Raw genomic sequence first — 13,319 nt, forward strand, 5'->3', positions numbered from 1 at the left:
ATCAGCACAGACATGGACTCAAAATGTCCAAAAGAACACGTTTTATTCTTACAATAAGGTCCTGCATTGTAAGGCCCCAACAGACACAATACTCTGTCTTTCTTCTGCCACCTCCACTCCTCACTCGCAATCTTGTCCTCCATCCGACTCTGGCTTCTGAATTGAGTGAGGCGGCCTCCTTTATAGTGCATCCGGAAGTGCTCCAGATGTCTCTTGATTAATCTCCGGCAGTACTTCCAGGTGTGGCAGAAGTGCTGCATGCCCAGACTCTGGAGATGGCCACGGACCCCTAGTGGCTTGAGCTTCTGAGCTCCAAATCTGTGGCCCCGATGTAAACCAAGGGGACTGCCCACTCGTGTCCCGGGGGAGGTACTCCTGGTAGTACACCCATTCCCCCGGTCTTCTCTTATAAATGGCATCCCATCCGGGTAGGATCCCTGGCTGTCCTTCACACTGTTTAAACTAAATTTGTAGTCCCAAGGAGCCAGAGGCTATTCTGGCTACAAAGGATTGGGTTCCACAGGCCACATTCTCACACACACACACACTCATTTTCATTCTCACACCCACACTCATTCAGTAGTTGTCAATTAGCATTCATAATTTTGTAATGGAGATGAAAAGTCAGAACACCTGGAGAACTCCCACTCAGAAATGTGGAGAATGTGAAAACTGCACAGAAAGTGACCCAGCTGGGGTTTAAACATTCAGAGTAGTGCATTAATTTTTAAAGTCTGCATGCATGATGTGTACAGAATTAAATAGTTTGATGTTTGTTTACAGTTGCTCATAGTCTTGGCATGTAAGTGGCCCTGAAACCGGAAGTGTTATAGCAGCTGTTAGGGTGCTAGAAAACAGACAGGCATCTGTGTCCACGCTAACATGGAAGAAGCCACATTTATGGTAGGTGTTATGGACAGATTTCACTCAATTTTCACACACTACCTCCACATGAAATAAAATTGTGAAAATATTTAAAAGCACCAAACAAATCAGTTAGACACGAAAGCCACTTTTAAGTGAAAATAATTCAACATCTTGTAGTTGTGCTTGCAAAATGCTGCTTAATATAACTACTAAAAGTGTACTGTGGAAGTGAGTAGTTACTGCAATATCCTTTAAAAGAACATTGGTGATAATGTGAACGATCACGGTGAAGAAAGTGTGCTAAATGTTTTGACATCCCAGATGCTGGCTGTGTGGCAGATAAAGTTTAATAGTTTAATAGTTCCATATTATGTTCTGTGGTCACATTTATGTATGTTCAATGATGGTCCATTAACTAGCATCAAGCATTTTATTTTCAATCACCACAGAGCTTTAGAATGCTGAAGTGGGTGTGCTAAGATGCATAAAGCAGTTTTTATTGTAATAGGTGCAATTCTGGTACTTTTTGTTCATCCTTGTTTAGAATATTGGGGTATGTACACCTGCTCAAAATAAGACTCTTTCTCTGTTAATCTTGAAAAAGCTGTAATTCCCTATTCCTTGGTCAGTCTTAGTTATACTAAAATAAATTCAGAAGCAGATGAAAGATGGTCAATCCGCTGGCCCACACGTTTAAAGGTTTTTACAGTTTCAGATTTGTTTGTCATTTCCATAAAATGGAATGTTACAGGATAAGTGGGAGCCCCTTAACTAGAAGCACATGTGCTCCATTTTTGAAGAAATACCTCATTCCTCTTAGCCCTATAGTCAACAGGTAAATATGCATTGATTAATCAAATCTAATAGTAAACGTGCCACTTTCTGTGCTTTGGTGAGCTGCTTGGCTTCCATTCACACTCAGTCCAGTCTTTGGTACACAGTCCTTGGTCAGATTCTAATGCAGCTCCGCCTAGGCATTACTGTCTGAAGTTAGCTTCTGTCTTTAGGGTCTGGTAGGACTTTAATCACTTACATGTTCTTATTCAGCATGAAAGTCTCCTGGGCTTATCTGGATGAAAGAGGGCTAAATACATAGCTTCCTGACAGTATTGTATTACTTACTCAGCTTTTATTGCCCTTCCCTAACTCAAAATAAAGATTTTTGTGTAATGGATTAGCAGATTGCAGTGATGAACTTTTATTTTAGTAACTGGAAGCATTGGCGCATGTTTACTGTGATGTCAAAATTCTTTTATTTCATCCAGCATAATGAAATGTCTTGCTTATTGTGGTTTTATGCTCTTATTTTGCCTCTTGGCGCCAATGCTATCTGATTCTGAATTAAATTCCTACTCTGGTTTAAAAAAAGGCAACTTAGTGACTCTGGATTCAAAGGGTGTGCTAGGAGTAGCAGTGCTGTTTAAAGACCAGCCAAGATTTAAGCTAGCCATTTGAATGTCTCTGTGTTACCAGGTTGTGTACCAGCTCCTCAGATTCTTGATGGTTAAGCTGGCCACGCGAGAAGCCGCAATCGAGAAGACGGTGATTTATTTATTTTTATGATGGAGATTCCAGGGACGCATTTACAGAGACAAAAACAAAGCAAACCGGTAATCAAACGGCAAATAAAGAATGTAACGAAAACAAATGAAATAAGAAAACAACGATACCACCCCTGTTCCCCTTACGGCGATTACACATTAAAAACAACAAAGCACAAACAAAACACACACAGTAAATCATGAAAAAGTTAATGAAAAACGGCAACGGATGAAATGTAATGATGAAAATAGATAGTCTAGAGATCCACACGTTGAATGGGAATGTACAGATAGTCCTACCAGTAGTTCCTGAAATGGTGAAGATGGGTGGACGGGTTCAGGAGCGCTCTTTTCTTTGCAGGATGGCCATGAATCCACTTACAGTCTTCATGTACACAGGCAGAAGGCAGACAATCCAGACGCATGAAACGATCCAGGACAAAATGAATAAGTACAGGTAACCCAACAGAAGGCAGATAGACAGGAACTTGAAACACAAATTATAAAAACTTTTTTTTTTTTTTTGCTTTTAGTCACTGGCCCCCTTTTTAAAAGCCGCACTGACATCCCTTGACCTCAACAGCCCCAGCACCCACAGCAGAAGACCAATCAGAGCCACTGCAGGGACTGCTGGGAGTTGCAGTTTCAGATTCTATTGGCTACTTTCACCATCCCAAGTTGCAGGTTTCTCTACAGCTGCTTCCTGTTCTCTCTACAGTACAGTATTACCAAAAAAAAGGCATAAAAATTGTGGAGGATATTTGCGGTTTCTGCTAACAATTATTAGTTAGGTTCTAAGGAAATTTCCGTGAATGACTGGGGCCGTGAACTCTGACCTGCGACTTCGCTGGGGTCTGCTATATATATGTGTGTGTGTGTGTGTGTGTGTGTGTGTGTGTGTGTGTGTGTGTATGTGTATATATATATGTATGTATATATATATATGTAGGCTGTATAGTGTGTGTCTACCAATTTGCTGCAAACTACACATTCATATTACAATATAATGCAAAACAGCCTATTTTGTGAGCGATTCCCAGTTAAAATAAAAAGTACAGATTATACTAATTACAAAATACAGAGCTGGTATGCATATAATTGAAGATTTGTTAAAGTACAAAAAGAATACGGTAGAAATTGATTAAACATAAATGGGTCCATTAATAAATTGATGTACTACAGCCAGTTTACAACAGAGAAGATTAAAATTGTACAAGAGAAAAGTCAAAACCAAAGAAACAATCTTGGAGACCTCAGTTGGTTAGCCGCCTGCCTCCTCCTGGGTTTTTATAGTGGAGTCTGTGGTGGCCATCCAATCTGATGAGAGAATCTTTCCATCTGAATATTTCTTTACCCAAGAAGACTTTTTCATATGCAGGAGAGCAGCCCAGCAGTAGAGCAGTGGCACCAAGTGTCACTCGGTTACTGAGTAAATACAATTTTGAAAAATTCATTTTTTTAATCACCTTGAATTGACATGTCAAGCCTCTCCATGAGAATGATTCACTTCTGTGCAGAAACATGGCTATGGATTACAGTTGTGTATTTTTATTTCAAATGGTTCAAAAAATGTGTCTTAGTATGCACAGTAAACACCTTTTAAATTGGGTTATCTGTTGGTGTTTATGTTCTGCATGGGTGCAGCCTAATTAATTAAGAATCTCACAATTACACTCTGGCTTGTATGGTCTTTAGGACTTGCAGAATAGGCTTATGGCTTTGGTGGAATAGTTTAAATTTATTCATTTTGTGAACATGCTTTCCAAGTTTGAGGAATATCAGAGCCTGTTATAACAGGTTTCACAGCAAGGTAGCAAGAAACCCTTTAAAGGATGTCAGCCTAGTACAGGGCACTTTATACAGAAAAACACACATACACACACAAATTCACTTACTGTATACTGGCAAAAATGAGAGTTTCCAGACAATTTCATGTGTGAAAAATCTGTTTCAAAGCTGAAAGAATGTGCACAATTCATAATGATAATGACCGTCGTCCAGTGAACTATAAGGTAGAAGCTTTCCATACTCTACTCTTTTCTGTAGAGTTAATTGAAACCCAAATACAGTATAAACATGCATATTTCAACCCATGGTGGAGTGCTAATGTGGAGCCAGTTTTGTGAATCTTACAAGAGTACATTTAACCAGTTTGTGCAGGTCATCAGTCAAGCACGCTGGAGTTCGTTGTTTTTAACTACACTGATTGTCAATCTGTATCCATTAGTGTTGTGTACTGTATTAGTCATCCACATTCATCACAAACCCCATCTTGTAATTTATGGAGGAAAAGAGTTACTAACACGGGCTACCTCTTGCCTAAAGCGTTTTAAATGACTAGTTTGACAGGATGTATGAAGAATGCAAAAAGTGTTTTCCACTGATTGTCATCTGGTGGTTGACCAATAAGCTGGTATTCATTAATTTTTGATGACTTTTTAATCTAATAATTCTGGAATGCATACTGTCTAATACCTGAAGAGCTGATTGTTATAATCAATTGTTTTAAAGTGAAAAAGCAATCTGGCTTTGTGGCACGGTGCCTGAATTTGCCAAAATGTCTTTTATCTATAAGTTAGTGTATTACATAATCAATTAGTTAAATGTATTCAATGTTTTAATATATATTGTTTTTCTATTTTTGAATAGGTAAAATAATGGCAAGGCAGAACTGAAATCCAGGACCCAAATCAGTGATTGTGGGATACATTTTTAGAGCCAGGCTAATGTTCTCTCCTGACCAAGAAAACATCTCTGCCACCAAAGTGCCCATTAAATATGGGGAACTTATTGTACTGGGGTAAGGATCTGTACAGTATATTACATATATTATCTAATATGTTGGAAGCTGTTGTGTCGCATGTAGAAGTTTCATATTACAGCTCAGAGATGTTGTCTAATGATGCATATCTTTAGAATTCACAGGGTTTTTTTCCACGTAGTAGTAGAAATAAGGGTCTAATCATTTTAAAATCTATATTAAGTTATAAAGATATTGTGGGTGTATTGATTTCATCCTGAATTAATAATGACAACTGTTTTTATGCATTTTTTTTTTACTAAAGGGCAGAAGATGATTTATTCTCTGTTATTCCTTTCAGTTTTTACCTAATGGCAGATTCTCATCATCAATATTCAAGATTGACCTTTTAGTTGAATAATTTAGTTTGTTTTCCACAAAAGATTATCCTTTAGGAGTCACTTGGGGCAGCTGCCTTTCCAGACATTGCATGATTCTAGTTCAATTTTTGTGTGTAGCTTAGAATTACACTGTATTTTCCTCTTTCTCTAAATCTCAGAATTTCACAGCCTAGCATCTCATATATATATATATATATATATATATATATATATATATATATATATATATATATATATATATATATATATATATATATATATATATATATATATATATATATATATATATATACACAGCAGTTTGTACCAGCCATTACCCCCAGGCCGCTAGATGAAGATGCCCTGAATTCCCGCAGGGTATCATGGAGTTCGGCTTCACAGCCCTGCTGGATACCGTGGGGGCCACCAGGAGACGCTACAGTGAGGCACAGGGATTTATGTTTTCCTTATAGCCGGGAAGTACTCCCTAGTCACTGGGACAGACGAAATGAAGTACTTCCGGGCTGAAGAAAAAGAAGAGTTTTCATCTGACCCGGAAATGCTATGGAATCACATGGACTGAAGGACAAAAGCACTTCCGGGTCGAGCACTATAAAAAGGGCTGTGGGAAACCCAGCAGACTGAGCCGGAGTTGGGAGGGAGCGTGATGGAGCTGCTGGGTGGAGAGGAGGATTGATTTTTTGTTGATTTGTTTATTATTGATTTATTATTGTATATTGTGGAGGTGGAGCTGCTTTGTGCACGTTGTAGAAGGAATAAAAAATATTTCTGGGACTTTTACCTGGTGTCTGGACATGTTGTCTGTGGGTTTGGAGGAGCGACCCCTAATGTCACTATATATATATATATATATATATATATATATATATATATATATATATATATATATATATATATATATATATATATATATATATATATATATATATATTGGCCAATTTAGCTGCCCCAGTTTTTCATGAAGATTTTAGAAAAAAAAATCTGAATTTAACACAATCAATTCATTTTTCATTAAAGAATTCAAAGAAAATAAAATTCAATCAGATAATCATTTATTTAATAGGTAATATGTATGACAAGTTACATTCATGTCAATAAAATTAAGTAGTAATGTAGAACAAAATTAATAATATTAGGTAAGTTACAAGATACCTAAGTGAAAGAAAAATGAAAAATGAAATATTTATTCAGAATCAGAACTGTTTTCAGAATCAGAACTCTTTGTTGTCGCATCGTTTTTGCCAGTATGCTCGTTCACGCTAAACCTTCCTATTTTGGGTCCACTAAAACATTTTCTTGAGGAATTTGCATTCATATATTTTGTTAAATCTTTTCTCCAGAGACGGACGTTTACTTCTGGAACTCCGTATTTCCTTGAAGCTCTCGTGTTGTTCGTTCTCTCTACCTCGTTTGCAACCATAATCTTAAAATTCATATCGTATGTTCTCCTGGTACCTTTATTTATTTGTCTCTTTGATGAGCCTTTTTTCTCAACACTACTATTATAACTCATGCTCATTTTTTATGGGCAATAAAGAACCCACCGCTAGAGCAAACATGCAAATTACTATTATAACAGTTGTGAGAGACATGGACTACACTTATCTGTGAATCATAGACACAATAGTCACTTGCTGGCGTACGCCGGACGTGCTCCAGAATCGAAATGCTTGAAGCCAGCAATTCCACCGGAGCTAGAAACTCTCGTGCAGTCTTGTGTACTCAAACCGATCCGAACTATACCGAACGCGGCACGCGCAACTCGCGCGACCAACATGCTGGTCAGTTGGAGGCATAGGCGTACTAATAAGAAGAGTTGTTATATTGAATTGCCTAGTCCTCGAATTTAACACGAGTCTACTTTTGAACAGGAAATATCTATACTAATAAAAGACAAAGCCCTCACTGACTGACTCACTCACTGACTCATCACTAATTCTTCAACTTCCCGTGTGGGTGGAAGGCTGAAATTTGGCAGGCTCATTCCTTACAGCTTACTTACAAAAATTGGGCAGGTTTTATTTCGAAATTCTACGCGTAATGATCATAACTGGAACTTATTTTTCTCCATATAATGTAATGGAGTTGAGTTCGATGGCCGTGGGGGGCGGAGTTTCATGTGACATCATCACACTTCCCACGTAATCACGTGAACTGTCAACGCAATACTTAGAAAACAAGGAAGAGCTCCAAAAAGCACTGAAGAAAACATGCATTATACAATTGAGAAGGCAGCGAAACAATAAGAAGCGAGCGAGTCACAAATAGAACCATATTCATGAGTGCAGCTACTTCGGAAACAAAGCACGGTGTGAACCTAAAGTTTACATTAAGTTCATAGACAGGCTGCCGCTGGTGTTTGTCATGCCCACAGCTAATGTGGGATACAAGTTTAATGAGAGGACACAGGATATAAACGAGAGTTTTGATCACTTTGTAACTAAGTTAAAATTACTGGTGAAGGGCTGTGCTTATGCAAATTCAGAGAGACTGTCTTTGTGGGGGGATTGACAGTTAAGGCGGGTGGGAGAGTCACGTCATCATCTCTCCTCCTATTCACCTCATTTCGTTGTGAGTTGAGCTCCGCAGCTACTGCAGTCTTGCGGAACCAACTTTGTGATGCTGCCACCAAATACTCACAGAAAAATCCACAAGTTAATACATACGCTGTCTCTACAGTTTCTCCACACTCTGAATCCTCCAGGCACTACTTACAAAAGGTTACATTGACAATCGTGTTACGTTATTTTTAAAATGTTTCCTTTTCTTAGCACAAGCACAGCTGAGAAGCTTTGATGCATGTGCTACATAACGCGTTAAAAAATAATGCATTTAATCACACTTTGCATTCCAAGCAAAAGGAAACTTCTGTCAATGCATGATTTCCTGGTACACCGATTACATTGATGCACACATCAGAGCTACAAAAATGTAACAGTCGGAAGACTGATTGGAGGAAAATTTCATTTCAAAAGACTACCCGATGGAAGCCTTGATAAAAGCGTGGTTTTGTGCACACACACACACACACACACACACACACATATATATATATATATATATATATATATATATATATATATATATATATATATATATATATATATATATATATACATATACATATACAGTAATCCCTCGCTATATCGCGCTTCGACTTTCGCGGCTTCACTCTATCGGATTTTATATGAAAGCATAACTAAATATATAACGCAAATTTTTCGCTGCTTCACGGGTTCTGCGGACAATGCGTCTTTTTACTTCCTGTACATGCTTCCTCAGTTGGTTTGCCCAGTTCATTTCATACAAGGGACGCTATTGGCGGATGACTGAGAAGCTAACCAATCAGAGCACGCAGTTTAGTTCTCCTGACTGAGAAGCTAACCAATCAGAGCACGCAGTTAAGTTCCTGCCTGCTGACTGCAGTGTTAACCAGGAAGTCTCGTCTCGCTCATTCAGCATCAACGTGTTTCGCTGTGTAAAGAGTTGTGCTCTTTTGTGTTTATCTTTGTGCATAGTCAAGCCCTTCATCATGGCTCCAAATGATTTGCTACTGCTTCAGGTGCCGTGCTCAAGGCAAAGCGGAAGATGTTAGCGATTGCCGAAAAGGTAAACTTTTTGGATTTGTTGAAGGCTACGTTTCTTTTTATTTAAAAAGTAGGAAAGGAATATAAGATCTACGGCCGCAGTGTCCTTTTAACCAGGGTGCAAAACGAGTTGTAAGTGGATGTAATAAGGCAGCAGTCTCGATGGAATCTGCTTTAGGGATTTGGATTGAAGACTGCCAGAAGAAGAACAATGGCAGTGCTTCACAATCGCCTGAAGTGGTTCCTTTGGAAGAGCTGTAACGCTCTCCTTTGTTGTGCAGTAAAATTAAACTCATTGTTATCGGACAAGTCATCGTGTCATTGTTGGTGAGTAACCATAATTAATTTTCTACTTACAGTACATGTACGTACATTTAGTGTCACTGTACACACATTTACTGTATACTATTTTCTTGCATTGTGCGTATTTATTGCTGGTGGCCTGTCTATCGTAATGGCTGTAACATATGTGATATCGGAGACACTCAATATCTTTAAAATAATATTTAGGTTTTACTGTATATAAACAGTGTGTTTACATACATAATTTCAATTAATCTACATACATAATTTCAATTAATCTTACCTAATATCTAAGAGAATACAAAGGGATTATGCTGTATAACTCTGCGGGGAATATTTATAAACAGTGTGGGAGAGTTTATAAGGGCTTAAAATATATAAAAATAACCATACAAACATATGGTTTCTACTTCACGAATTTTAACCTATCGCAGGGGGGTCTGGAACGCAACCCCCGCGATCGAGGAGGAATTATTACTGTGTGTGTGTGTGTATATATATATATATATATATATATATATATATATATATATATATATATATATATATAAACTGCTCAAAAAAATTAAAGGAACACCACATGAGGCCAGGAATTGTTGTGTACCAGGAGCCACTGTACCAGCATAGGGTCTGACAATGGGTCCAAGGATTTCATCCTGATACCTAATGGCAGCCAAGGTGCCTTTGTCAAGCCTGTAGCAGTCTGTGTGACCCTCCATGGATATGCCTCCCCAGATAATCATTAACCCACCACCAAACTGCTCATGCTGAATGATGTTACAGGCAGCATAATGTTCTTCATGGCTTCTCCAGACCCTTTCACTTCTGTCACGTGCTCAGGGTGAACCTGCTCTCATCTGTAAAAAGCACAGGGCACCAGTGGTGCATCTGCCAATTCTGGTATTCTATGGCAAATGCCAATCGAGCTGCATGCTACTGGGCAGTGAGCTCAGGGCCCATTAGAGGACATGGGGCCCTTGGGTCACCCTCATGAAGTCTTTCTGGTTGTTTGGTCAGAGACATTCACACCGGTGGCCTGCTGAAGGTCATTTTGTAGGGCTCTGGCAGTGCTCATCCTGTTCCTCCTTGCCCAAAGGAGCAGATACTGGTCCTGCTGATGGGTTATGGACCTTCTATGGCCCTCTCCAGCTCTTTGCTTGTCTCCTAGAATCTCCTCCATGCCCTTGAGACTGTGCAGGGAGACACAGCAAACCTTCTGGCAACGACACATATTGATGTGCCATCCTGGAGAAGTTGGACTACCTGTGCAACCTCTGTAGGGTCCAGGTATCGCCTCATGCTACCAGTAGTGACACTGACTGTAGCCAAATGCAAAACTAGTGAAGAAACAGTCAGAAAAGATGAGGAGGGAAAAATGTCAGTGTCCTCCACCTGTTAAATCATTCCTGTTTTGGGGGTCATCTCAGTGTTGCCCCTCTAGTGCATCTGTTGTTAATTTCATTAACACCACAGCAGCTGAAACTGATTAACAACCTCCTCTGCTACTTAACTGACCAGATTAATATCCCATAAATTTCATTGACTTTATGCTATACTCTGATTAAAAAGTGTTCCTTTAATTCTTATTAATTCTTTATATATATATATATATATATATGTATGTAGATGTATATTTATATATACTGTATATATGTGTGTATATGTATATATATATGTTTATCTGTGTGTGTGTGTGTGTGTAAATATACACAGTTGGAAGTTGGAGAATTAGTGATGAGTCAGTGAGTGAGTCAGTGAGGGCTTTGCCTTTTATTAGTATAGATTCTACAGCCAATAATGGATACAAATCCTTACGTCCAAAAGTATTGCACTTTACACAAAATGTGTCTGAAAAACACTGACAAAGAAGTTTTCTTGGATTTCTATATGAATCTGAAAGATCACGCTCGCATATATAATAAACGGGAAATGACAATTGCGTAGGGTCTGCACAGGGGTTGGCAGGCGAAGCGCCCTGGGGCAGTTCAGCTAGACATCAATGTGCATAACAATACTTGAACCTTTAGCAGGAGACACCCAGAGGGAGAAAAATAACATGGCATACTTATGCCAGTAGTTGTTCAGTGTGTGCGCGTTGTGTGCTGGCATTTCCATCTCTGTGAACGCATTCACTGTCCATGGCAGCTGTCACTGTTTGGTCTCATTTTAAGAGGAATGCATACATATGCAGTGCATTACAGACAGAACTAACTCTAATGCAAAAAGTAGATGGACAGCTGTTTAAATAACATAATTTGTGTGATTATTTTTAAAAACATTTACTAATAAGCATATTAAATGGTGACCACCTAACCCTATTGTTTTAATCAGTTTCTGCATATATTTTAAAACATGCACGAAGGCATTGATTCTGAGAGACTTTAATATATATTTTGTTTGGTTCAATTTTATTCTTGTGGGTATTGTTCAGTGCTTTGTGATTGGGTGTTTTGCTAAAAGTTGTGGTCTTTGTTGTAAATTTGCAACTCATAGACACTGAACATTTTACAAGATATTTATTATTAAAATATCAACAGAATGTATAGAAATTACTAGAATCCCATTTGTATATAATATAATATTTTTTACAAGTTTCTAATTAACAGAATGTATTCATTTATATAAGAGTTATGTGTACATTTAGAAGCCTAACACCTCGATTTCACCCCAATATTTTGTTTTGAAGTCTGGCCTATTAACATTTCTCTGGAGACATTATGGTTTGGCTATTAGTTTCTGACTTACAGTATAACAGGAGATAATTGTATGTAAATTTACATATGTGCTGACATTGGAATGAAGACACAGACTTAATGCTTCAGTAAATGTTACAGATACACATAAGATTTACAGTTCTGAGCTTTTTGTACTATATTCAAAATATACAATCCAGCCATTGCCTTGTGCATCCCCATACTATAAAATCGATACTAGTCATTTGCGATCTCAAGTGTAATATTTGGAAAATGCAGTTTCAACTCCACTGAAATAATCTGAAATATAAAAAAAAAAATTATGTTCTACATGCTGTTCATTGCATGTTTCATGGATGGTTTTCCAAAGTGTTTGTTTGTGGACAATGTTTACTTTCAACTGCTGCATTTATTTTTGCGTTTTGTTTTAGGTACAATGGTTCTTTGCCTAACGGAGACAGAGGAAGACGGAAAAGTCGATTTGCTTTGTGCAAGAGAACAAAGGCTAATGGAGTGAAGCCCAGCACGGTTCATGTTGCCTGCACACCTCAAGCTGCCAAGGTTGGTGTGATTTTTTGCATTCAGATTTAAGTAGAGCGGGTCAGGGTTTCAGTAATAGTTGATTTTAGACCAGCATGAAAAGAATCCAAGGATATCTTGTATGAATGCAATGTGTGACCATTGTCACCATAGACAACTGAGGGTTAAAAATGGTCAAATAACATAGAGGCAAATCTTTTTACAGAATTTTGAAGCTTGCTTCTTATCCCACCTTGTGTGTGATCTTAAAATTGGATGCAACTTTATAATGATTCTTTTTGCATTACTTTTTCATTACTGGTCTGTGTTTAGGTTCTTCAAGCCTTCCCAAAAAGTTTCAGAGAATGTCACCCTCCTGCACAATGTTTGCATTCTCCTGCTATAATTTATAATTTAAAAAGTTATATTACTTGTACTGTATGTATATCAAATAAACAATTTGTTTTAATTTTTATATTTACATATATAAAACATTTGGAACATGTGGGCATATTGCCATGTATACCTAAAATCAGTAAGTGTTCATATAAAAGGTACGGTCAAGAATAACCCAAAAGTTGCACACAGACAGTGCGTAAAAACAACAACTATGAGTACAGTTTCTTGATTTTTCAAAATCGTAAAACAGTTTTGATTTAGCTGTCACA

At 38.0% G+C, this 13,319-nt stretch overlaps 1 protein-coding gene across 2 annotated transcripts in view; it reads left to right on the top strand.

Moving 5' to 3' along the window:
* The window catches only part of peli1b (pellino E3 ubiquitin protein ligase 1b), a 177,537-nt gene that overhangs the window by 119,381 nt on the left and 44,837 nt on the right, over window positions 1-13,319 (top strand). For both annotated transcript variants that reach the window (XM_039739136.1, XM_039739135.1), the window contains 2 exons: window positions 5,058-5,208; window positions 12,564-12,693. In XM_039739136.1, coding sequence (XP_039595070.1) covers window positions 5,135-5,208; window positions 12,564-12,693 — 204 coding nt within the window. In that variant the 5' untranslated portion in view covers window positions 5,058-5,134. The remainder of the gene's footprint in view (window positions 1-5,057; window positions 5,209-12,563; window positions 12,694-13,319) is intronic.

This window comes from Polypterus senegalus, chromosome 16 (assembly GCF_016835505.1).
Source record: "Polypterus senegalus isolate Bchr_013 chromosome 16, ASM1683550v1, whole genome shotgun sequence".
Lineage (NCBI taxonomy): Eukaryota > Metazoa > Chordata > Cladistia > Polypteriformes > Polypteridae > Polypterus > Polypterus senegalus.